Genomic DNA, 26,167 nt, shown 5'->3' on the forward strand with positions numbered 1-26,167 from the left:
GATATTTTACAATATAAACTATAATTTAAAAGAATGTAAAAAAAAACCTATCATATATATGAAAACAGCTCTATTTAAAATTGGTAGCATTAAATTATACTTTCAATAACTATACCAATTATAGTAACTATACCAATACACCAATTAGAAAGAAAATTCATATGTAAATGGTATAATGCATTTTCGAAATAAATCGACCGAATTCATTTACACTCTTCAGTCAAATAAAGGTCAGACATAGAGTCAGGAATGAAGTAGACTCTGATATACTAAGTACAGGAAACTAAGCATTAATTACTCGCGCACCTGCGGGGCAAAAGCTCATTCTGAGAATTTTCATAATTACTCGTTTTCCAACGACTTTTTAAGTCAAAGAAGTATGTTTGGGGGGAAATGCACATGGAAAGTCAGTTACGCCTCGCGGACGTTTGCGGACAAGGATCCAGGACGTTATGCAGTGCGGGACGGATACACAACAAAAACCAAACAGCCAGAGCACAGAACTTTCACACAGAAACATTAATAAATTTATTTATGTGGGTGGCATCGCTTGAGCACCTGCCCTACGGGACTGTTAAGTGGATGATGGGAACCGAGGAGCTGCGACAAGCTGGTGGCTATAAGGGCCGTGCACTTGAAACTAAAGGCTAAGTTGGTGAATTCGAACAAACATTCCCACACAAGTAAAACGCTACAGCAACTCGTCCCATCTACGAGGGCGAATATGGGTTACGACTTTTCGTTTGAGCGAAAATGGAAACACTTAAAAAAGTCTTAACCAAATATAAAAATATACTCTAAAGCTTATACAAACGAAAATTAAGAAAAAACTCCTTTTCAAAAAATTATCAATTAAAATCGAACAAATTTCATAGCCAGCCAGCCAGCAATTGATTGCCAAAAAATTAGTAATTTAGTGTCGTTTTAAATAAAACAAAAGTTATAACTGAATTAAAATAAATTTTCAAAAATTTAAAATTTTCATCTAGTTTTGATGGATAAGTGGTATACGTATATATTTTAAATTTATTTCGAAAAATTTTAATCTTTTTGGGAGTAGACATTTTTGAATTATGTTTAACCGAATAAGTTTTAAACAAGTAAATAAGGTATAAATATAAAAATGTCAAGACTTTTAAATATGGATGCCCCTATTTTAATATGTTTCTGTTTCGGTTCTTTCAAAGAGAAAAGGTAGGCACGTTTGCTTTAAAAAACTTTCCACACTTCACTTTTTTTAACTCAGCAAATTTTCTTTTATTCGCTTTTTGTTTTTCTGCCTCTGTTTGTGTTGTCTAAAACTTTTCGAGCCATTCAACCAAAACAGTCCTGATGGTTGAAATAAAAAAATACTCAAAGTGAATGCGTTCGCAATGGGATGCATCGGAAAGTGGGCTGTTTGTGGCCCACAGTTAATTAAAGAAGGGTTTTCATGAATCATCTGAACCATTAAATGTTTCAAATTTAAAAGCTCCAACTATAAAATATTATTTACAATTTCTTTCCAAAAATAAATAAATAAATACAATAAGTTGTTAAATATAACATAGAATTAGAACAATGCCTCTCTTTGGGAGCGTCTTAAAAATATTAATTATTAATAATACTGAGGCAGATAATATGTATCTAAAAGCACGCTAAAAAATGTTAAATTTATAGTAAAAGAACTAGAAACTCTTTTTCTCGGATCTATTCCTGCAATTTGAGATTTACGTTATGCGGCAGCGCTCCACGGTCCGTTGGGCGGGTAAGCTGTACGTTTGCAGCAAGAGCCGCGCGAAAAAAAATTGTTTCAAAAAAATATTCCATTATAGGGACATTCCCATATATTCTCATTTAGGTAAGAATATTTTGGCAGTATTTGGCGAGTATCAAGTATGAAAGTCCCAAACTTTTCGGTGCAGAGTCTCAGCAGAAAGGTTTGAAATATGTATATTTAAACCAAAATAATAAGAGGCTAAAAATCTTATTTAAAATAGTCTTTGAGCTCGGTCACTTAAGTCTTTAAGTCACTCGATCATTGCCTCATACTAGGAATTCAAAAGACCAATAACCAACATAACAAGAAAGGAAAGCTAACTTCAGGCGGAGCCGAAGTTGATATACCCTTGCAGTTAAACCCGGATATATATCGCAAACATCGGATACAGTTGGCCGATCCTTATGATTAGATCATAATAAAACCAATTAACTAAAATAAAAAATCTAAAAAAAGTCCCAAGCTTATATCTTCAAATATGCGAAAGTTGATATTTCTACCAAATACTATTTCCGATCGTTCAGTTATATGGCAGCTATAGGATATAGTCGGCCGATCCTAATGAAATTTGGTAGCTTGGATCAACTGACCAAAAATAGAATCTACACTAAATTCCAGCTTTCTATCTTCAAAAACACGAAAGTTGGGTCGGCCGTTCCGACTTATATACTGCGTGCAAAGGAAAGAAGGGTGTGTGCAAAGTTTCAAGACGATAGCTTTAAAACTGAGAGACTAGTTTGCGTAGAAACAGACAGACGGACAGACGGACGGACGGACGGACATGCTTATATCAACTCATAAAGTGATCCTGATCAAGAATGTATATACTTTTTAGGGTCGGAAATGTCTCCTTCACTGCGTTGCACACTTTTGGACAAAATTATAATACCCTCTACAAGGGTATAAAAATGTAATAAATAGTGTAATTATGTAACTATGTACATATGAATGTAGTTTTAAATTTTTTTCGTTTTCGTTCTGTTCTTACAGGAAATAAAATAAAAACCGGATCCATTATTGTGGTGAATTAAAAACATAAAAGAAAAACAAGAAAGGAAAGCTAACTTCGGGCGGAGCCGAAGTTTATATACCCTTGCAGTTAAAACCGGATATATATCGCAAACATCGGATATAGTTGGCCGATCCTTATGGGAATAGGAATATATAATCCAATATTTTACAATACAAAATCTAAAAAAAATCCCAAACTTCTATCTTCAAAAATACGAAAGTTGATATTTCTACCAAGTACCATTTCCGATCGTTCAGTTATATGGCAGCTATAGGATATAGTCGGCCGATCCTAATGAAATTTGGTAGGTCGGATCAACTGACCAAATATATAATCTGTACCAAGTTCCAGCTTTCTATCTTCAAAAACACGAGTTGGGTCAAAGTTGGGTCATTTCCGATCGTTCAGTTATATGGCAGCTATAGGATATAGTCGGCCGATCCTTACGAAATTTGGCATGTCGTATTATTTTGCCAAAAATAGCTCTCACGTCAAATTTGAACTCTCTAACTCTAAAAACACCAAAGTTATACCATTTCCGATCAATCAGTTATATGGCAGCTATAGGATATAGTCGGCCGATCCGGGCCGTTCCGACTTATATACTGCGTGCAAAGGAAAGAAGGGTGTGTGCAAAGTTTCAAGACGATAGCTTTAAAACTGAGAGACTAGTTTGCGTAGAAACAGACAGACGGACAGACAGACGGACAGACAGACGGACAGACGGACAGACGGACAGACGGACATGCTCATATCAACTCAGGAGGTGATCCTGATCAAGAATATATATACTTTATAGGGTCGGAGATGTCTCCTTCACTGCGTTGCACACTTTTGACCAAAATTATAATACCCTCTGCAAGGGTATAACAATCGGAAAAATGTTGGCCTTCCATAACGAAAGTATTGGTAGTAAGTATAATATTCAATATAACAAGTTAAGCTTAAAGTTAGATAAAACAAGAAAGCAAAGCTAACTTCGGGCGGAGCCGAAGTTGATATACCCTTGCAGCTAAAACCGGATATATATCGCAAACATCGGATATAGTTGGCCGATCCTTATGATTACATCATAATAAAACCAATTAATTACAATAAAAAATCTAAAAAAAAGTCCCAAGCTTCTATCTTCAAAAATACGAAAGTTGATATTTCTACCAAATACCATTTCCGATCGTTCAGTTATATGTCAGCTAAAAGATATAGTCAACCGATCGTTACGAAATTTGTAAGATCGGATTAACTGACCAAAAATAGAATGTGTACCAAGTGCCAGCTTTCTATCATCAAAAACACGAAAGTTGGGTCATTTCCGATCGTTCAGTTATATGGCAGCTATAGGATATAGTCGGCCGATCCTAATGAAATTTGGTAGCTTGGTTAATCAGTTAAATCAGGTAGCAGTTAATCCGACCAAAAATAGAATCTACACTAAATTCCAGCTTTCTATCTTCAAAAACACGAAAGTTGGGTCGGCCGTTCCGACTTATATACTGCGTGCAAAGGAAAGAAGGGTGTGTGCAAAGTTTCAAGACGATAGCTTTAAAACTGAGAGACTAGTTTGCGTAGAAACAGACAGACGGACAGACGGACGGACGGACGGACGGACGGACATGCTTATATAATATCAACTCATAAAGTGATCCTGATCAAGAATGTATATACTTTTTAGGGTCGGAAATGTCTCCTTCACTGCGTTGCACACTTTTGGACAAAATTATAATACCCTCTACAAGGGTATAAAAATGTAATAAATAGTGTAATTATGTAACTATGTACATATGAATGTAGTTTTAAATTTTTTTCGTTTTCGTTCTGTTCTTACAGGAAATAAAATAAAAACCGGATCCATTATTGTGGTGAATTAAAAACATAAAAGAAAAACAATCGGAAAAATGTTGGCCTTCCATAACGAAAGTATTGGTAGTAAGTATAATATTCAATATAACAAGTTAAGCTTAAAGTTAGATAAAACAAGAAAGCAAAGCTAACTTCGGGCGGAGCCGAAGTTGATATACCCTTGCAGCTAAAACCGGATATATATCGCAAACATCGGATATAGTTGGCCGATCCTTATGATTACATCATAATAAAACCAATTAATTACAATAAAAAATCTAAAAAAAAGTCCCAAGCTTCTATCTTCAAAAATACGAAAGTTGATATTTCTACCAAATACCATTTCCGATCGTTCAGTTATATGTCAGCTAAAAGATATAGTCAACCGATCGTTACGAAATTTGTAAGATCGGATTAACTGACCAAAAATAGAATGTGTACCAAGTGCCAGCTTTCTATCATCAAAAACACGAAAGTTGGGTCATTTCCGATCGTTCAGTTATATGGCAGCTATAGGATATAGTCGGCCGATCCTAATGAAATTTTGTAGGTCGGATTAACAGACCAAAAATATAATCTGTACCAAGTTCCAGCTTTTTATCTTCAAAAACACGAAAGTTGGGTCATTTCCGATCGTTCAGTTATATGGCAGCTATAAGATATAGTCGGCCGATCCTTATGAAATTTGGCATGTCGTAATTTGTTGCCAAAAATAGCTCTCATGTCAAATTGAACTCTCTAACTCTAAAAACACCAAAGTTATACCATTTCCGATCAATCAGTTATATGGCAGCTATAGGATATAGTCGGCCGATCCCGGCCGTTCCGACTTATATACTGCGTGCAAAGGAAAGGAAGGGTGTGTGCAAAGTTTTAAGACGATAGCTTCAAAACTGAGAGACTAGTTCGCGTAGAAACAGACAGACAGACGGACAGACGGACATGCTCATATCAACTCAGGAGGTGATCCTGATCAAGAATATATATGCTTTATAGGGTCGGAGATGTCTCCTTCACTGAGTTGCACAATCTTGGACAAAATTATAATACCCTCTGCAAGGGTATAAAAAGTTTGCTTGGGCAGATCCGAACTTGATTTCCCTTGTATTTTGTTGATATGGATACATATGGTATGTTGGCTCCCAAGGTCGTAGCCATCCATCTGAGAGAAAAAGGTGGAATTTGTGATAGAAGTAAAACAAATTAATTTATCCTCAAAAAGCCAAGGCCATTATTACACTTGCAAGTAGTTACAGATCACTAACAAACAACTTATTAAGCAACATTGAAGAAAAAAAGAAAAATTTTTTTCTTCTAAAAATAAATTTGCGTTGGACTAACTGTTATAGGAAGTAAGATATGTTTTTTTTTAAAAAAAAGCTCGTTATCAGACTTCTGCACTTTGTAAATTGGCCCTTAGTTATCAGGAAAAAAGTCGTAACATGCTTGTAACTTTGTAGTCCAAAACACGAAGGAAAGTCCACCGCACGACTATAAAAGTGAAGTGCAAATTTCAGTTCTTAGAGCACCGAAGCGAAAGCGGTAAAGTAACCAACAGCAGTTAGTTATCCTTTTGCGCCGCCCGAAGTTTTCGATGAATCTGTGTAAGTACCGTGGAATAGCGAGTAACATAGGTGTTGGCTCTGGCTAACATGTTTCCTTACAGCAAATCTCCTTTTGCTGGCCCTTGTGGCATCTGCGGCTATCTGCGTCGGATCTGGCCACAGAATCATTAGACCCAAGCCTCCACAGGAGTTGTGCAATGGTGTCACCACTACTCCGACACCTCCCTGTAAACTGACAACCACTCCACCACCACCACCATGTGAAACGACCACTAAACCACCAAGTGTTGTCGCTACTACAACAACAATTGAACCTTCCGCCCAAACAACAACAACAACAACTTGTGCTCCTACAACTACAACTACAACATCAACTACAACCACAACTACTACAACAACCACCACGACTACAACCACCACAACAACAACTTGCGCCCCTACAACTACAACAACCACTACCACTACAACAACCACCACCACTACAACCACCACCACAACAACAACCACCACCACAACAACAACAACCACCACCACTACAACGACAACCACAACAACACCAACTTGCGCCCCTACAACTACAACAACCACCACCACTACAACGACCACCACAACAACAACCACCACCACTACAACGACCACCACAACAACAACCCCCACCACAACAACAACAACCACCACCACCACTACAACGACAACCACAACAACACCAACTTGCGCCCCTACAACTACAACAACCACCACCACTACAACGACCACCACAACAACAACAACCACCACCACTACAACGACCACCACAACAACAACAACCACCACCACCACTACAACGACAACCACAACAACAACTTGCGCCCCTACAACTACAACAACCACCACCACTACAACGACCACCACAACAACAACCACCACCACAACAACAACAACCACCACCACCACTACAACGACAACCACAACAACAACTTGCGCCCCTACAACTACAACAACCACTACCACTACAACGACCACCACCACAACAACCACCACCACAACAACAACCACCACCACAACAACAACAACCACCACCACTACAACGACAACCACAACAACACCAACTTGCGCCCCTACAACTACAACAACCACTACCACTTCAACGACCACCACCACAACAACAACCACCACAACCACAACCACCACAACAACAACAACCACCACCACTACTACAACGACAACCACAACAACAACTTGCGCCCCTACAACTACAACAACCACCACCACTACAACAACAACCACCACTACAACAACAACCACCACTACAACAACAACCACCACTACAACAACAACCACCACAACGACAACAACAACAACCACCACAACAACAACGACAACGAAAGCACCATGCGCTCCCATAGTTTCATCAACCACATCTGCTCCTCCTAGTGATGATGTTACAACTCCACGTCCTCCTTGCAATGGTCCATCGGACTCCACCACACCTCGTCCAGATGATGTAACAACTCCACGACCACCTTGCAATGGTCAGGCAGACTCTACGACTCCTCGTCCAGATGATGCAACAACCACAACAACAACTTGCGCCCCTACAACTACAACAACCACCACCACTACAACAACAACCACCACTACAACAACAACCACCACTACAACAACAACCACCACAACGACAACAACAACAACCACCACAACAACAACGACAACGAAAGCACCATGCGCTCCCATAATTTCATCAACCACATCTGCTCCTCCTAGTGATGATGTAACAACTCCACGACCACCTTGCAATGGTCAGTCAGACTCTACGACTCCTCGTCCAGATGATGCAACAACTCCACGTCCTCCCTGCAATGGTCAATCGGACTCCACGACACCTCGTCCAGATGATGTAACAACTCCACGTCCACCATGCAAGGGCACAACCCCCTCTCCACCTCTTACAACGACACCACCACCCCCCTGCTCCGAGCCCACTACTACCGCCTGTCTTCAGCCCACTACCCCACCCTGCACCGCTGAGACGTCTAAAATCAAGAAGACAGCCAGTGAGGGACTAATTAATTTGATTCCCAAACCTTTGAGGAATCTCCTTGCCGGCACCAGCAGCAGTTCTGTGGGCACCAGTGCCATGTGCGTTGGTCGTGCTGAGGGCAGTCTGGTCCAGGACCCCAACCACTGCAGGCGGTTCTACGAGTGCCGTGAGGGTCGCCGCCTGCTCCGAAAGTGCCGCGCTGGTCTGTGGTTCGACTCGGAGGCCGGTGAGTGCCGCGCCCGAAGCCTTGTGCTGAACTGCCCGGCTCAGCGAAACTAAACAAAAACCTCCTCCCCCTGGATTGACGATAGAGCTTGCACTGCAACTTGTATTCCTAACCAACAGTAACCACAACTCAATAAATAGCATTATAATCACAAAAGTCCGTTTTTATTTTAAGAAAATTCCTAGAATCGGCTGAACTTTGATTTCTAGATATAAATTAACTATAGAAATAGTGTGGCAACAAACGCTTGATCTGCGCTTTTATCAGAGGAGTTTTAATGCAACTATATAGCTCAAAGCCGAGTCGATGCAGCCATTTCCGTATGAACGCGTTGAACTCAGAGAATATAAGAAATACATAGAGCTATAGAATTTTGTTTGAAGACTCCTATAATACACGACTTTTAAATTAGTTTCAAATTTCCACGCCCCCTTAGTCAATCGCGAATTTCTATAGCGCCAGTACAGGAAAGTATTTTCACCAAAAAACGTTAGATGCCAAACAATTTCTAAAGTTAATTAATATCTAAAAACAAATTTCAGCCAAATCGACAGATTTTTAGAGGAGATATACCTATATAGACACCATTTCCCATAAAAACGGGCTAAAATTTTGAACGCGTGTTCGAAGACTATAAAAGATAGAACTAACCGAACCGGTCAAATGCAGAGATAGACACTCGAATATATTTTGATCGGGAGAGTTTCACAGGGTAGTGAGCTTGGACCGTTGCTCTAATCACTGTGTTCTGCCGACATACCCAGCCCTAACAGTCAGCTTACTCTACAATTCCAGCTGACACAGAGAAGCTTCTAATGGACTTCAAGGTATCTTGTTACTCTTGAAGCTTGGGGCAAACGGTGTTTGAAATTTGGATTTCATTCAAGTGCAAATTTGAAGATCGACCAGCTGAAAACAACGAACCGTTGTTTCACAGTGAATAGGTACATAATTAAAACTCCTCAAGTTCTGCTAGAGGAAGTTACTACAGAGCAGCCAAAGGAAGCAAAATATCTTGGCATTACTTTGGATGAGCGACTTACTTTTGAGTCACATCTCAAGTTCATTGTTAACAAGAAAAGAAAGCTAATTTCGGGCGGAAGCGAAGTTGATATACCCTTGCAGTTAAAACCGGATATATATCGCAAACATCGGATATAGTTGGCTGATCCTTATGAGAATACGATAATATAACCCAATTTATTATAATATAAAATCTAAAAAAAAGTCCCAAACGTCTATTTTCAAAAATACCAAAGTTGGTATTTCTACCAAAAATCATTTTCGATCGTTCAGTTATATTGCAGCTATAAGATATAGTCAGCCGGTCGTTATAAAAGTTAGTAGGTCGGATTAACTGACCAAAAATATAATCTGTACCAAGTTCCAGCTTTCTATCTTCAAAAACACAAAAGTTGGGTCAATTCCGATCGTTCAGTTATATGGCAGCTATAGGATATAGTCGGCCGATCCTTACACATAGAATATGTACTAAATTCCAGCTTTGTATCTTCAAAAACACGAAAGTTGGGTCATTTCCGATCGTTCAGTTATATGGCAGCTATAGGATATAGTCGGCTGATCCTTATGAAATTTGGCATGTCGTAATGTTTTGCTGTCGTAAAATTAGCTCTCATGTCAAATTTGAACTCTCTAACTTTAAAAACACCAAAGTTATACCATTTCCGATCAATCATTTATATGGCAGCTATAGGATCCCGATAGTCGGCCGATCCCGGTCGTTCCGACTTATATTCTGCGTGCAAAGGAAAGAAGGGTGTGTGCAAAGTTTCAAGTCGATAGATTTAAAACTAAGAGACTAGTTCGCGTAGAAACAGACAGACAGACGGACAGACGGAGAGACGGACATGCTCATATCAACTCAGGAGGTGATCCTGATCAAGAATATATATACTTTATAGGGTCGGAGATGTCTCCTTCACTGGGTTGCACACTTTTTGGACAAAATTATAATACCCTCTGCAAGGGTATAAAAATGTAATATCATAAATACACAGCTCCGTTGGCTATTCAATAGAAGAAGCTTCTTGCCGGAAAAGGGCGAAACATGCGCATAGCATCCTGCCAATTTGGCTTTAGGGAAAACTAATTGGAGGGATCGCAGCCAAATAAAATTGTAAACGCATCCAGGTGTTGCAGAATCGCGTACTTAGAACTATAACAGGATGTCCGAGGTACGTGCGGTGTTCCACTTTCCATGCTGTGGAAGAACAGATTGGTACACTCAAAAAAAAATCCTCCTACAGATTATATTATTTGGTCACTTTTTTCTGTATATATTTTTAGAAAATTTACTTTTAATGAAAGAAAAAAGGAATGTAAGCTTAGACATTTTGACACTAAATTTTACTCATCTCATCTCTCATCAAATTACTCGGTACTCATCTCTTCCACCCACAATTTACCTAACCTTTATAGTTTAAACTTTAACCGAAAATATTTTTTTTCCATACTCTTGCGCTTTGGCAAAATAACAACTTCAGCCCCACTACGGTCATACTACCGATTCAGTAGGGAAAACAGACTAAAAAGTCTATAGCTCCCCTAAAAATTATCCGATTTGGCTGCATTTTAATTTGTAGGTGTGCTTATCTACACCTAATCTATTGGAACAGCTTGGCAGCAAAACATTTTCCAAAAACATTAATGAACTTGTGCTAACATCAGAATTCTGTTTCGTGGGCAAGAGTGGCATTGGCAAAATTTTGACACAAGCTTGATCTGCGCGGATATCATACGATCTCAAGTTCCTAAGTTTTGATAGTTCTATTTTTTAGTCTTCGAGATTCACGCGTTCCAAATTGTATCCCGTTTGTAAGAGATATTTTATATATGGGTATATGGGTATCTATATGGGTATGGGTATGTATGTATATGGGTATCTCCTCCAAGAATCAGACGATTTGTTTTTCAGACTTATATTAACTATAGAAATAGTTTAGCATCAAAAGTTTCAAGAAAAAAACCTTCCTGTACCGGCGCCGGTGGCCCTCTAAAACTTTTTGTTTTTTGTTTCATAATTTTAGTCTATAGCTATCTCTTACAGTCTCTGAGATCCACGCGTTCATTCAGACACACAAGCATGGCTATGTCAAGTCAGCTGTAGATGCTGATCAAGAATTTTATATTTTTTTTAGGGTCGGAGACGATTTCTTTTCTATTTTACATACATTCACACGACTACAATGTACTCTTGTCTCTACGAATATCAGGTATAAAATGTTTTCATGCCAAACAAATTCTATGGCATGGCCGTATCCAAAAATTGAGTAGTGTTTCGTAGTATCTAATATGACATCTAGATGGAGTGACCATCTAAATCAGTGGTCGGCAGGGCCTATTGAAGGGACATAGGAAATTTCTGTGTCCGAGCTCTGCCACTCATTCACAGTATAAACGTATGAAACGTCATGCTCCCTGCGTACTTTCTATTCTATTCGTTACTAATAGTAATGAATTCAAATTTAAAATCATTATCAAAATCATATCAATGATTGTATTGATATTGGCCACTGACCACTGATCTAAATCGAGGACATAATTGAAGTTATTTACAAATGTCGAAGTCGTTTTCCAGGAGGTCTCAGTGTAATGAAGGCAGCAAAAAAAACATTAAACTTTTAGCGACAAAGAATGCATGAGTGAATAGGTTTGAGTGACTACAACCCGTACTCTTGTTTTTCTGCGGCCTTTGGCCTGCCTCTTAAAATTTGGGAAACGTCAATTTGTGGACTGGCGGGCAACAAAGGCTAAAGCAAAAACAGAACCACTTGCCATAAGTCAACGTCAGTATTGTCTAGTTGCTAAGTGGGCAGCCCACTGTTGAAATTTGGGAAATTATGTAGAGCCCCAGGGTGTGGCCAACAGAATGTGGCGATGTCTGGGCATAAAAGGTAACATATAACCTAAAGTAATTAAAAGGGAACACTGGAGCTGACCTGATGTTTCTTCTTCTAGTACCAATTTTATTTAATACGAATTTTTAAAACAGGCATCTTTCTTGAATTATACGAAAGTTCTGAAATTCGCGAGCGTTCATGTATTTAGCATAGTCGACCGGTATAGTCGACCAAAGAGTTCGCCCCGTTTAAAATCGAAAGCATACAAAATTAAAGAATAGTTTTCCTAGAAGCAATTCAAAACAGAAAGGACGGGTATAGTCGAGTTTATAGTCTATATTATACCCGGTACTCATCTCTTTCACCAACAGTTTATTTTTTATATTTTATTTTGATTTATTTATTTATTAAGTGAAGATGCTATGCAGCAAAAAACTACCTTAACATCACACAGTGTGTGTATGGGGCTTGTATGGGGAGAGCGGCCATATAAACTTCTAGTTGACTTCTATTTATCCTAAAATAATATGTTAAAATCAGGCAGATCGGACCACTATATCATATAAATGCCAAATAAACAATCGGTCTAATATTCAGTTTTTATATAAAAAAAAACTTTTTTTTTTTTCATTTTGATGCAAAAATACTTTGGAAATTTTCGTATATAACCTGGCAAACAGTGTAAAACGAGCAAACTCGTTTTTGCCGGCAAACTAATTCGCCTTAAAATAATAATGACATAAATTATAAATGTATTTAACAAAAACGAACATAAAATAAATAAATTTTCTATATTTACATGATTATCCTTTAATATTTACATACTAGCTGACTCGGCAAACGTTTTTTTGCCACCAGATGATTTTATAATTTCTGTACAAAATTTACTCAGTTCTAGACTTATAATTATATATATAATATTTTCGTGTCACAGTTTTTGTTACCATACTCCTCCGACACGGCTATACCGATTCGTGCCGATAAGTAAGCCGTTCAATGGTTAAGGTGGTGTTTCAATTTCTGGTAGTAGCACTTTTCCTGACGCGCAACACATCCCACTGGGCCAGTTGGCTCATTTTTGAAATTTCAGAGCATGACAATGCGGATACTCCTTGTCCATAGCACCAATTACCACTTTTGAGTGAGCATAATACCCAATATCAGGCTCGTACTAGAATGCTAGACGCAGGAATGAATCAAATATAAATGTTGTCGTTGTTGGTCATATGTTTTGCGTCTATTGACTGTGAAACGACGTCATTGTCGTGGTGCTAATCTCCTGACTTTATTGCGTTCAGCTCGTGTATCTTCTGGCTCTTCTTGAGGCAATTGCGCTATTCTAACACGTACATCAGTATTTTGTTTCTGGATTTGTTCTTCCGTTCTTCGGTGCTAATCTCCTGACTTTATTGCGTTCAGCTCGTGTATCTTCTGGCTCTTCTTGAGGCAATTGCGCTATTCTAACACGTACATCAGTATTTTGTTTCTGGATTTGTTCTTCGGTTCTTTCGGATCTTCTATTTTGCATGTTTCGAGGTCTAATTGTACATATCACGGCTCAAATCACCCCCTTTGTGTTTTCTTGGCAATGCTCACTGTACAAAACACTCATAAATAGAAATAATGTATTAGGTAGTTAAAAAAGTCTTGCGGTATTTTTATTAAATTTTCAATTCTTCATAAAATTGGTTACAATAATGCGATTCAAGTCAAATATGCGCTGTTTTATTCGATGACGAGTTCCCAACAAGATGCCAACTTCATAATGCCCCTCTCATAAAAGCTCGACTCTCTTGTGGCCAACTTCAGACTACCCAGCGCGTTCGCCATAGACAGAAACAGGGTGATCACTTGGTGCGAGATCCGGACTATACGGTGGATGCAAAAGAACGTCCCATCTGAGCTCCCGGAGCTTCTGGCGCGTCACTAAAGATGTGTGTGGCCTGGCGTTGTCCTGGTGGAAGACAATTCGGCCTCTGTTGATCAAAGATGGCCTCTTCTGCATGAGTGCTGTCTTCAAGCGGTCCAGTTGTTGGCAGTACAGGTCCAAATTGAGCGTTTGGATTATTCCCTCCCAATCCCACCAAACACTTAGAAGAACCTCAATCCAGGCTTGGCCACCGTCTGGGCCGCTTCACCGCTTTTCGACCACGACCGTTTGCGCTTTACGTTATCGTAAGTGACCCACTTTTCATTATTTACTGAATTTTTTTTTTTTCTTTTCCTTTAGGAACTGTCCCTTAGGGACAACCATTAAATGTTATCACATAAACTTCACTTATAGATAATTTTAAATATTAATATGGTAGAAATAAATTAGAGTAGTAAGGGGAGGTCCAGCGGATGTGTCCTTTTTGGTCTTCTGGGCTGCTCGCTGTTGTCCAGCAGGGAGCTGGCCAACAGGTTCGGGTGATTATGAAGCCTCTGCATGTAACGTGCGCTGCTTCTTTGGATCTCGTCCTTGACCCAAGGGAAATTGAGAACCTCGTGGATGGTGCGATTGTCATGATAGACGTGGGCCCCAGTGGCGATTCGAAGGGCTCTATTTTCGAAAGCAGTGCCCCAGAGCTGTATGATGAAGGATTTTTGCCCCAGTTTAAATTGAGTTAAGATGCTATGGTAGCGTGAGTTTGTCAGTGTGATGAGGTAGTAACTCACTTTATATGCGATTTTTGGTATGTCGAACAGGATTTAAGATGATGAAAAATAGATGCTGGCGAATTCTCAGACCTACTCAATAAGCTCACAAAATTTCATGAGAATCGTATAGCCGTTGCGAAGGGGTATGGTAACAAAAACTGTGACACGAATATTTTATATACATATATAGATATGTGTAGGAACAATTCGACAAACATACACATGAATGTTTAACAAAAATCATGTTTTACATAGTTTCGCCTAGTAAATCAATAGCTGATTTAAGAAGCTTGGACTTTGGTTTGCATTGAAGTTTTCTTTGACCGGCAATAAAAGGATCAGAACTTAAAAGTAAGCTGTTTAATAAATCGGTATTCGTCAGGACTAAACAATTATGACTTTATTTTTTGGCTCTGCAGCTTCCTCAGAAAGCTCTCCAATTAAGACTAAACAATTTTTTGTAATGGCAGGTCCAGTAATAACACTTTATGGACCGATGCAGAAAGGAAGTACCACGGATATTTAATGATAAGAAGTTTTGCTGTTTCTAATGCATACTCTACGAATATTGCAGAATTTTTATTGTAGCCTGATGACATGGCTTGAAAAATTGTTGAGCATCTTATCAAATTCTTTTCAACACCTGTTATAATAGCAGACATATCAGGATTATTAAAATATGCCCTGTCAGTATTGCCATCGTTAGACGTTCCGCTTCCGCCTGCCTCGGGATTGTCGACAATTAAGACCATTTTTGCTCGGAACTCTGATTGAATAAATTTTTTAAGAATTAAGAATTTCCTCCTAGCTTCTTCAGAGCGTATTTGCCAAATTTTTTGGTCCAGTTTTTTAGATATATGAAGGAAATACTCAAAGAATCGTATGGCATACATCTAAGTTATTCTAAGTATACATATAAGTTAGAGTTTGAGTTAGAGTTGCTTCACATATGTAGTATTTTGCTGAGGATGTTTCGCAGTGCATTAAGCACTACATATTTTTCCATCAATTATCGTGAGTTGCAAAGAATTTTCAATTTTTATTTTCTGATCTTCTATAAATACAGTAGCGGACAATAAAATCCGGACAGGCAGAAAATAATATTTTTTTAGTTTTTTTTTCAGCCAGCGTTTAATTTATTGAGTAAATTTGTTTTAAATCGATGAAATCCATATAAATGTTAATCAAAAACGTGTTTTTTTAAATATCATTTTGTTTTATTTGGATATTAAACGTATACTTCAATACTCCATGAAATTAACATAAATATAGGCAAACAAACATGGTTTTTTTTTTAACAATTCCAAGGCAACCAAAATTTTTGAAAACTATTTTTTAATATATTAGTACTTAAAGCATTCAAAAATAATTTTGTTTTAGTTCTTTAGTATTTAGTTTATCTTCCTTGAGTTTTTAATACGGCCTTTATTCTTAATGGCATAAAATCTACGATAGTGTTCGATAGTTTCCTTAATTATGTTTTTGTAACTAACACCTTCCACTGTCAAATTAAATTCTCTTATTTTTTTTGGGTTTCTTTTAATGTACTTTAACTTTTAAAATATGCCAAAGATTTTGAATCGGATAGAATTCAGGACTACTGCCTGGCCAGTCTAATGTTGATATTCCATTTTTCTGCAAATAATTTATTACCTAAATTAAAAAAAAAAAATACTAGAAAATTAAAACCATCGGCATTCACAGGTTCAAGAACTTTCGCCAATGCCAGATCACCAACGCCATAGTAAGAAAAGTCTCTCCGGACCATTCGGCATACTCCTTGCCTGTCCGTTTGCCGTAAGTAAGTATTTTTAAAGCGTTTGTCGCATTTGGGGCGCACGTAGCTCATACTACCTGGTCGAAATATAATAGATATTGGGACACTTTATTTTTGTACCATATTTCAAAGGGATCGGCCGACTGTATCCTAAAGATAGAAACGACTCTTTCACCGGATTGAAATGAATCACAGCGGAATCATGGAGCTGAAATTGAAGGCAGAAATTTGGAGCAGATTCCAATCCAAAATTTATTTCAAAAGCTTTTACAAAATGGTTTCTGGTAAACTAGTCGTAACGTGACTCAATTTCTCCAAGTATGTGGTTATCCTTGATCTTGGATCTGATGGTACTCCTTCCGTTGCGCGAATTTCGCTTCATCCGCTTCCAAACCCTTTTTTTCTGTTCTTCCACTATCGCAATGACACTTCTTGAGATTAAGTCATCCTTTGAACCAAAAAGTCGCTGCATATCGTCGATCTCGAAGCCCCTGAAGAGAGCAACCAACTCCAAAGCCACTAGGATAAGGGACGCTGCATTATCCTTGACTCGCTTGAACATCCAGCCTCGTCCCCAGAGCCAATAATGGCATGCCATTTTAACGAGGTAATGAACAGTTACGCTGAGGGGAAACCACGCTACGACCAAAAGGACTTGGACCACTATGCAGAGGATCAGGACTTGCGCAATCTTCTCCAAAACATTTGGATTGTAGTCCACATCTTGGCTAAAGATTTTTTTCAAAGCCAGCACAGTGAGGAATATGAACACAATCGACTCCATGGTGCCCTCGGTGAGATTGTAGAAGAGATTATTCATATGGCAAAAAAGGGAAATCATCATTGCAATGATATAGACTTCATCCATGTTGTCCAACTAAAAATAGCTATATGTATTATTATTATTATTTTTTGTATATTAAGTTACTTACTTCTCGATAGAACCTTAAATTATTTGTAAAATCAAATGTATTAGATATGTTTAAAAGCTTACTAAAATTTATAGCACAACTGAGCAGTAGGAGCTCTTTTTAAAAATAGAGTTGAGTTTGGGGCGATTTGTTTTAAATTGTTTTCATCGCCTACTATTGTTAGGCATTTAAGGTCGATAATGGTCGAAAGGTCGGTCATTTTTATAAAAGTTTAATTTTTCAATGAAAACGGTGCCTCAAATCTTATATTGCAAATTCTTACTGACTTTGAGACTGACTGTAAGAGCACTTGGGAATTTTAATGTTTTCTTATTTAATTTCAAGCCGCAGCTACTGCATGTAAGTGTTCTTTTTTGGTGGGCTATCTGGTTCTGATCGGATTCGATTTTGGTAGAGATTACCTCAAGCCGGAGGATTTTCACGTGATTTTCGTGACCAGAGCTTCGGATACCATAGCTTCGAAGGGTATCGTCGACCCGATTCCGAAAACCGCAATGACTGTTCGATCGAGATCTTTGGTTTTATAAATTAAAAGAAAATTTAATTTTCCAAACAACTTGCCCTCTTTATAAAGCTTCAGCCAGAACTGGTTATACATATCATAGGTATAACCTATAACTGGTACATATAGGTAAAAAAATAAATTCATTTTTATACTTTCCTTTGCACGCAGTATAGAAAGCAGCTTTCAACGGACTGAGCTCAATACACTGTGCAAATCACTTAATCCACAATGTGATTTGCAAAATTGCGAATGAAGTACCAGAATTGCTGCATTTGATTAATCGCTGCAGCAAGCTTGTTAAATATTTTAAAAAGTCTGGACAAAACTTAACAAGCACCTTAAAAAGCTACTGTCCAACTCGTTGGAATACAATATTTGAAGTCGGTTGAGCAAAACTGGATGGAAATCTGCGAAATTTCCATCGCAGATTGTATTCAATTGTATTCCAACGAGTTGGACAGTAGCTTTTTAAGGTGCTTGTTAAGTTTTGTCCAGACTTTTTAAAATATTTAACAAGCTTGCTGCAGCGATTAATCAAATGCAGCAATTCTGGTACTTCATTCGCAATTTTGCAAATCACATTGTGGATTAAGTGATTTGCACAGTGTATTGAGCTCAGTCCGTTGAAAGCTGCTTTCATATTAGCTCCTCGGTCGGTTACAATTATTGGATCGTCCATCAATAAATGACATCCAAAATCACGTAAGATTCGCTTTATTTTGTTTTTTATTTCATTACCTAAGAAATTTGGGTATTTTAGAATATATGCATATATACATATATAAATAGTTTGTTATTATATTTTCCAATGTTATACTTCTTACCGGTACAAGAGGCTCCACCCATTGATTTTACTGCTAGCAGGCGGTTTTTAAGAGTGCCTTCTTTGACATAATGCATTGTTAATGAAATGTAAGATTCCTTAAAGAAATCGTCCGTCCAGATATCCGAAGTAATACTATATCCGTATTGTTTATGCTCGTTAATTTCGATTTTCACTTCATTAAAGTGAAAATCATAAAGCGCACAAATGTTTCGCGATATAGTTGTGGGATGCGGCAATAAGGAGTCAATATTGACGTTTTCTCCTAGTTTCGCACCGACAGAAATAAAAAACTGTGCCAAAGTTTTTAAACCAGAATCCGAAATTAAATTAAACGGTCGACAATTCTTTATTGTCCACTCCGTTGCCAGATTTGTGCACTTCTTTTTGGTGTCTGTGGGTACATCAACGACTGGATTACTGCGCTTTCGGCTTTTGGCCATAATGTAGCACTTGTGTTTTACTAAATTTGATGTGCTTTTTTCAAATTTGTAAATGTTTTTGCATATGTTGCACACTACTGCATCTAGTCTAGAAAATGTGTCCCACACTTTGCTCCGACCACGTGAACCAATAGGCTTAACCTCACCAGCTAATAATTTGGATTTTAGCGTGGCAGCGTACTCTTTAAAAGAGGATTCCGTTGTTTTGTCCTGATTGCAAATAATTAGGTTTTAATACATGTGTTAAAACCTGGTTCTCTGGCACTAAATAGCCACAAACATACAAAAGACAATCACAAACAAATAAAACAACACATAGACTATGTTACAAAACATATATATTTGGACAAAAACTTACGCTATCTTGAGAGTTCATTGCATGAGCGTCGTTCTCCTTAAAATCCATATTTATGAACTTTTTGAAAAAATATTTGTACACGTCAAATAGTTGTACACGTCGACATAAAAACTGTACAGTGTGTTGGAAAAGGCACAAATTTAGTACTCACTAACGACAAGTACAACGATATACTGTACTCACTCGAAGTGAGTACACTGAAAATGTTGTGCTACTTTGTTCCGACCTATAGAGTACACTGTACAGTATAGAATGAGTGCAGTGTTTTTAAAACACTACACTACTGTACAGATCTGTTATGTCACAAATGAGTACATTCATGCAGAAGTCTAAGTACATACTATGTACTTCCATTTTTACGAGATTTTGTACTCGTGGAGTCGACTGCTCTGCGCAAATTAAGGAAAAGCTATCGCTTTCGAATTCCGCTTACACCCTTATTTTTTGAAGAGTCTTAAGAACTCTTAACTTTTAGATTACTGGACGATTTCTAATAGCTGTCTTTTAGCTGTAACTAAATGTAACTAAAGTATAATGTAACTAAAGTATAATTACTATGTACATTCATAGAAAATGTCAATTATTTTTTAACTGAATAATTTATTTTGCTATTTATTTTCTTTCATAACTTGTATCTTCTTTGGCACATTATATATAGATTTTGTGTAAAAACTAAACTAATACAAAATACAACAAGTATAAAAACTTATATTATGTGTAATACTTATACTTCTAAAACACACAAATAAAAAATCGATGTCACCCAGTCATGGTTAACATATTTTTTGGAAATTCGCATACACACTTACCGACAAAAAAGTCACCCTAACCACCACTTTAAAAATGCAATAAGTAATCTGCAAGGGTATACTATCAACTTTCGCTCCGCCCGAAGTTAGCTTTCCTTTCTTGTTTTATAATGTGGTAACCAAGTAGTAAGAGAGGTATTAAGGTATAATAAAATATTTTATATTTTAAACAAAGGAACTGCATATGGTATGTAGTCTTGTGAATGTACAATGTAACATAGAGAATAAATCATCTCCGACCCCACAAAGTATAAACCTGAGGTTTTTATACCCTCGCAGAGGGTACTATTATTATTTTGTCAAAATTTGGAGCAGATACCAATCCAAATGGAACCGAAATTGCGTTCCTTGCAGCTCCTTCTGGAGAATTTCCACTTTATGATGTTAAAAGATTGAAACTAAAAGGTGGCTTTTTCAGCGATATTAGTTTTACATATATCGGATGTATTTTTATTTCAAAAGCTTGTACAAAATGGTTTCTGGTAAACTAGTCCTAACGTGACTCAATTTCTCCAAGTATGTGGTTATCTCTGATCTTGGATCTGATGGTACTCCTTCCGTTGCGCGAATTTCGCTTCATCCGCTTCCAAACCCTTTTTTTCTGTTCTTCCACTATCGCAATGACACTTCTTGAGATTAAGTCATCCTTTGAACCAAAAAGTCGCTGCATATCGTCGATCTCGAAGCCCCTGAAGAGAGCAACCAACTCCAAAGCCACTAGGATAAGGGACGCTGCATTATCCTTGACTCGCTTGAACATCCAGCCTCGTCCCCAGAGCCAATAATGGCATGCCATTTTAACGAGGTAATGAACAGTTACGCTGAGGGGAAACCACGCTACGACCAAAAGGACTTGGACCACTATGCAGAGGATCAGGACTTGCGCAATCTTCTCCAAAACATTTGGATTGTAGTCCACATCTTGGCTAAAGATTTTTTTCAAAGCCAGCACAGTGAGGAATATGAACACAATCGACTCCATGGTGCCCTCGGTGAGATTGTAGAAGAGATTATTCATATGGCAAAAAAGGGAAACCATCATTGCAATGATATAGACTTCATCCATGTTGTCCAACTAAAAATAGCTATATGTATTATTATTATTATTTTTTGTATATTAAGTTACTTACTTCTCGATAGAACCTTAAATTATTTGTAAAATCAAATGTATTAGATATGTTTAAAAGCTTACTAAAATTTATAGCACAACTGAGCAGTAGGAGCTCTTTTTAAAAATAGAGTTGAGTTTGGGGCGATTTGTTTTAAATTGTTTTCATCGCCTACTATTGTTAGGCATTTAAGGTCGATAATGGTCGAAAGGTCGGTCATTTTTATAAAAGTTTAATTTTTCAATGAAAACGGTGCCTCAAATCTTATATTGCAAATTCTTACTGACTTTGAGACTGACTGTAAGAGCACTTGGGAATTTTAATGTTTTCTTATTTAATTTCAAGCCGCAGCTACTGCATGTAAGTGTTCTTTTTTGGTGGGCTATCTGGTTCTGATCGGATTCGATTTTGGTAGAGATTACCTCAAGCCGGAGGATTTTCACGTGATTTTCGTGACCAGAGCTTCGGATACCATAGCTTCGAAGGGTATCGTCGACCCGATTCCGAAAACCGCAATGACTGTTCGATCGAGATCTTTGGTTTTATAAATTAAAAGAAAATTTAATTTTCCAAACAACTTGCCCTCTTTATAAAGCTTCAGCCAGAACTGGTTATACATATCATAGGTATAACCTATAACTGGTACATATAGGTAAAAAAATAAATTCATTTTTATACTTTCCTTTGCACGCAGTATAGAAAGCAGCTTTCAACGGACTGAGCTCAATACACTGTGCAAATCACTTAATCCACAATGTGATTTGCAAAATTGCGAATGAAGTACCAGAATTGCTGCATTTGATTAATCGCTGCAGCAAGCTTGTTAAATATTTTAAAAAGTCTGGACAAAACTTAACAAGCACCTTAAAAAGCTACTGTCCAACTCGTTGGAATACAATATTTGAAGTCGGTTGAGCAAAACTGGATGGAAATCTGCGAAATTTCCATCGCAGATTGTATTCAATTGTATTCCAACGAGTTGGACAGTAGCTTTTTAAGGTGCTTGTTAAGTTTTGTCCAGACTTTTTAAAATATTTAACAAGCTTGCTGCAGCGATTAATCAAATGCAGCAATTCTGGTACTTCATTCGCAATTTTGCAAATCACATTGTGGATTAAGTGATTTGCACAGTGTATTGAGCTCAGTCCGTTGAAAGCTGCTTTCATATTAGCTCCTCGGTCGGTTACAATTATTGGATCGTCCATCAATAAATGACATCCAAAATCACGTAAGATTCGCTTTATTTTGTTTTTTATTTCATTACCTAAGAAATTTGGGTATTTTAGAATATATGCATATATACATATATAAATAGTTTGTTATTATATTTTCCAATGTTATACTTCTTACCGGTACAAGAGGCTCCACCCATTGATTTTACTGCTAGCAGGCGGTTTTTAAGAGTGCCTTCTTTGACATAATGCATTGTTAATGAAATGTAAGATTCCTTAAAGAAATCGTCCGTCCAGATATCCGAAGTAATACTATATCCGTATTGTTTATGCTCGTTAATTTCGATTTTCACTTCATTAAAGTGAAAATCATAAAGCGCACAAATGTTTCGCGATATAGTTGTGGGATGCGGCAATAAGGAGTCAATATTGACGTTTTCTCCTAGTTTCGCACCGACAGAAATAAAAAACTGTGCCAAAGTTTTTAAACCAGAATCCGAAATTAAATTAAACGGTCGACAATTCTTTATTGTCCACTCCGTTGCCAGATTTGTGCACTTCTTTTTGGTGTCTGTGGGTACATCAACGACTGGATTACTGCGCTTTCGGCTTTTGGCCATAATGTAGCACTTGTGTTTTACTAAATTTGATGTGCTTTTTTCAAATTTGTAAATGTTTTTGCATATGTTGCACACTACTGCATCTAGTCTAGAAAATGTGTCCCACACTTTGCTCCGACCACGTGAACCAATAGGCTTAACCTCACCAGCTAATAATTTGGATTTTAGCGTGGCAGCGTACTCTTTAAAAGAGGATTCCGTTGTTTTGTCCTGATTGCAAATAATTAGGTTTTAATACATGTGTTAAAACCTGGTTCTCTGGCACTAAATAGCCACAAACATACAAAAGACAATCACAAACAAATAAAACAACACATAGACTATGTTACAAAACATATATATTTGGACAAAAACTTACGCTATCTTGAGAGTTCATTGCATGAGCGTCGTTCTCCTTAAAATCCATATTTATGAACTTTTTGAAAAAATATTTGTACACGTCAAATAGTTGTACACGTCGACATAAAAACTGTACAGTGTGTTGGAAAAGGCACAAATTTAGTACTCACTAACGACAAGTACAACGATATACTGTACTCACTCGAAGTGAGTACACTGAAAATGTTGTGCTACTTTGTTCCGACCTATAGAGTACACTGTACAGTATAGAATGAGTGCAGTGTTTTTAAAACACTACACTACTGTACAGATCTGTTATGTCACAAATGAGTACATTCATGCAGAAGTCTAAGTACATACTATGTACTTCCATTTTTACGAGATTTTGTACTCGTGGAGTCGACTGCTCTGCGCAAATTAAGGAAAAGCTATCGCTTTCGAATTCCGCTTACACCCTTATTTTTTGAAGAGTCTTAAGAACTCTTAACTTTTAGATTACTGGACGATTTCTAATAGCTGTCTTTTAGCTGTAACTAAATGTAACTAAAGTATAATGTAACTAAAGTATAATTACTATGTACATTCATAGAAAATGTCAATTATTTTTTAACTGAATAATTTATTTTGCTATTTATTTTCTTTCATAACTTGTATCTTCTTTGGCACATTATATATAGATTTTGTGTAAAAACTAAACTAATACAAAATACAACAAGTATAAAAACTTATATTATGTGTAATACTTATACTTCTAAAACACACAAATAAAAAATCGATGTCACCCAGTCATGGTTAACATATTTTTTGGAAATTCGCATACACACTTACCGACAAAAAAGTCACCCTAACCACCACTTTAAAAATGCAATAAGTAATCTGCAAGGGTATACTATCAACTTTCGCTCCGCCCGAAGTTAGCTTTCCTTTCTTGTTTTATAATGTGGTAACCAAGTAGTAAGAGAGGTATTAAGGTATAATAAAATATTTTATATTTTAAACAAAGGAACTGCATATGGTATGTAGTCTTGTGAATGTACAATGTAACATAGAGAATAAATCATCTCCGACCCCACAAAGTATAAACCTGAGGTTTTTATACCCTCGCAGAGGGTACTATTATTATTTTGTCAAAATTTGGAGCAGATACCAATCCAAATGGAACCGAAATTGCGTTCCTTGCAGCTCCTTCTGGAGAATTTCCACTTTATGATGTTAAAAGATTGAAACTAAAAGGTGGCTTTTTCAGCGATATTAGTTTTACATATATCGGATGTATTTTTATTTCAAAAGCTTGTACAAAATGGTTTCTGGTAAACTAGTCCTAACGTGACTCAATTTCTCCAAGTATGTGGTTATCTCTGATCTTGGATCTGATGGTACTCCTTCCGTTGCGCGAATTTCGCTTCATCCGCTTCCAAACCCTTTTTTTCTGTTCTTCCACTATCGCAATGACACTTCTTGAGATTAAGTCATCCTTTGAACCAAAAAGTCGCTGCATATCGTCGATCTCGAAGCCCCTGAAGAGAGCAACCAACTCCAAAGCCACTAGGATAAGGGACGCTGCATTATCCTTGACTCGCTTGAACATCCAGCCTCGTCCCCAGAGCCAATAATGGCATGCCATTTTAACGAGGTAATGAACAGTTACGCTGAGGGGAAACCACGCTACGACCAAAAGGACTTGGACCACTATGCAGAGGATCAGGACTTGCGCAATCTTCTCCAAAACATTTGGATTGTAGTCCACATCTTGGCTAAAGATTTTTTTCAAAGCCAGCACAGTGAGGAATATGAACACAATCGACTCCATGGTGCCCTCGGTGAGATTGTAGAAGAGATTATTCATATGGCAAAAAAGGGAAATCATCATTGCAATGATATAGACTTCATCCATGTTGTCCAACTAAAAATAGCTATATGTATTATTCTTATTATTTTTTGTATATTAAGTTACTTACTTCTCGATAGAACCTTAAATTATTTGTAAAATCAAATGTATTAGATATGTTTAAAAGCTTACTAAAATTTATAGCACAACTGAGCAGTAGGAGCTCTTTTTAAAAATGGAGTTGAGTTTGGGGCGATTGGTTTTAAATTGTTTTCATCGCCTACTATTGTTAGGCATTTAAGGTCGATAATGGTCGGTAAAAAGGTCGGTAATTTTTATAAAAATTTTTCAATGAAAACGGTGCCTCAAATCTTTTATTGCACATTCTTACTGACTTTGAGACTGACTGTAAGGGCACTTCAGAATTTTAATGATTTCTGATTTAATTTTGGTAGAGATTACCGCAAGCCGGAGGATTTTCACGCGATTTTCGTGAAAGTCTGGGAATGGAACCCTTGATCAGACGCACCT

The 26,167-nt window shown here is 37.4% G+C and overlaps 4 protein-coding genes across 4 annotated transcripts; 1 reads left to right on the forward strand and 3 right to left on the reverse strand.

The window, feature by feature from the left end:
- The first annotated feature begins 6,120 nt into the window (after nucleotides 1-6,120).
- On the forward strand, nucleotides 6,121-8,577 carry LOC108131481 (mucin-2-like). The gene is made up of 2 exons (XM_017250361.3): nucleotides 6,121-6,214; nucleotides 6,277-8,577. The coding sequence occupies exons 1-2, from the start codon at nucleotides 6,205-6,207 to the stop codon at nucleotides 8,472-8,474; spliced, it is 2,208 nt and encodes a 735-aa protein (XP_017105850.2). The 5' UTR covers nucleotides 6,121-6,204; the 3' UTR covers nucleotides 8,475-8,577.
- Nucleotides 8,578-16,925: 8,348 nt separating this feature from the next.
- On the reverse strand, nucleotides 16,926-17,788 carry LOC108131523 (uncharacterized). The gene is made up of 2 exons (XM_017250422.3): nucleotides 17,631-17,788; nucleotides 16,926-17,575 (listed from the first exon to the last, which is right to left on the reverse strand). The coding sequence occupies exon 2, from the start codon at nucleotides 17,564-17,566 to the stop codon at nucleotides 16,988-16,990; it is 579 nt and encodes a 192-aa protein (XP_017105911.2). The 5' UTR covers nucleotides 17,567-17,575; nucleotides 17,631-17,788; the 3' UTR covers nucleotides 16,926-16,987.
- A 3,203-nt stretch (nucleotides 17,789-20,991) lies between these two features.
- Nucleotides 20,992-21,844, reverse strand: LOC108131520 (uncharacterized). The gene is made up of 2 exons (XM_043214060.2): nucleotides 21,699-21,844; nucleotides 20,992-21,643 (listed from the first exon to the last, which is right to left on the reverse strand). The coding sequence occupies exon 2, from the start codon at nucleotides 21,632-21,634 to the stop codon at nucleotides 21,062-21,064; it is 573 nt and encodes a 190-aa protein (XP_043069995.1). The 5' UTR covers nucleotides 21,635-21,643; nucleotides 21,699-21,844; the 3' UTR covers nucleotides 20,992-21,061.
- A 3,215-nt stretch (nucleotides 21,845-25,059) lies between these two features.
- On the reverse strand, nucleotides 25,060-25,924 carry LOC122322305 (uncharacterized). Its single transcript, XM_043214037.2, has 2 exons — nucleotides 25,767-25,924; nucleotides 25,060-25,711 (listed from the first exon to the last, which is right to left on the reverse strand). Exon 2 carries the CDS (start codon nucleotides 25,700-25,702, stop codon nucleotides 25,130-25,132), a length of 573 nt encoding a protein of 190 aa, XP_043069972.1. The 5' UTR covers nucleotides 25,703-25,711; nucleotides 25,767-25,924; the 3' UTR covers nucleotides 25,060-25,129.
- Nucleotides 25,925-26,167: the final 243 nt, after the last annotated feature.

The sequence above is a fragment of the Drosophila bipectinata genome, chromosome 3L (assembly GCF_030179905.1).
Source record: "Drosophila bipectinata strain 14024-0381.07 chromosome 3L, DbipHiC1v2, whole genome shotgun sequence".
In the NCBI taxonomy this organism is placed as follows: Eukaryota; Metazoa; Arthropoda; class Insecta; order Diptera; family Drosophilidae; genus Drosophila; species Drosophila bipectinata.

Excerpts from the sequence above, each read along its gene's own strand:
- LOC108131523 (XM_017250422.3), bottom strand. The coding sequence starts at position 17,566 with ATGGATGAAGTCTATATCATTGCAATGATGATTTCCCTTTTTTGCCAT.
- LOC108131520 (XM_043214060.2), bottom strand. The coding sequence starts at position 21,634 with ATGGATGAAGTCTATATCATTGCAATGATGGTTTCCCTTTTTTGCCAT.
- LOC122322305 (XM_043214037.2), bottom strand. The coding sequence starts at position 25,702 with ATGGATGAAGTCTATATCATTGCAATGATGATTTCCCTTTTTTGCCAT.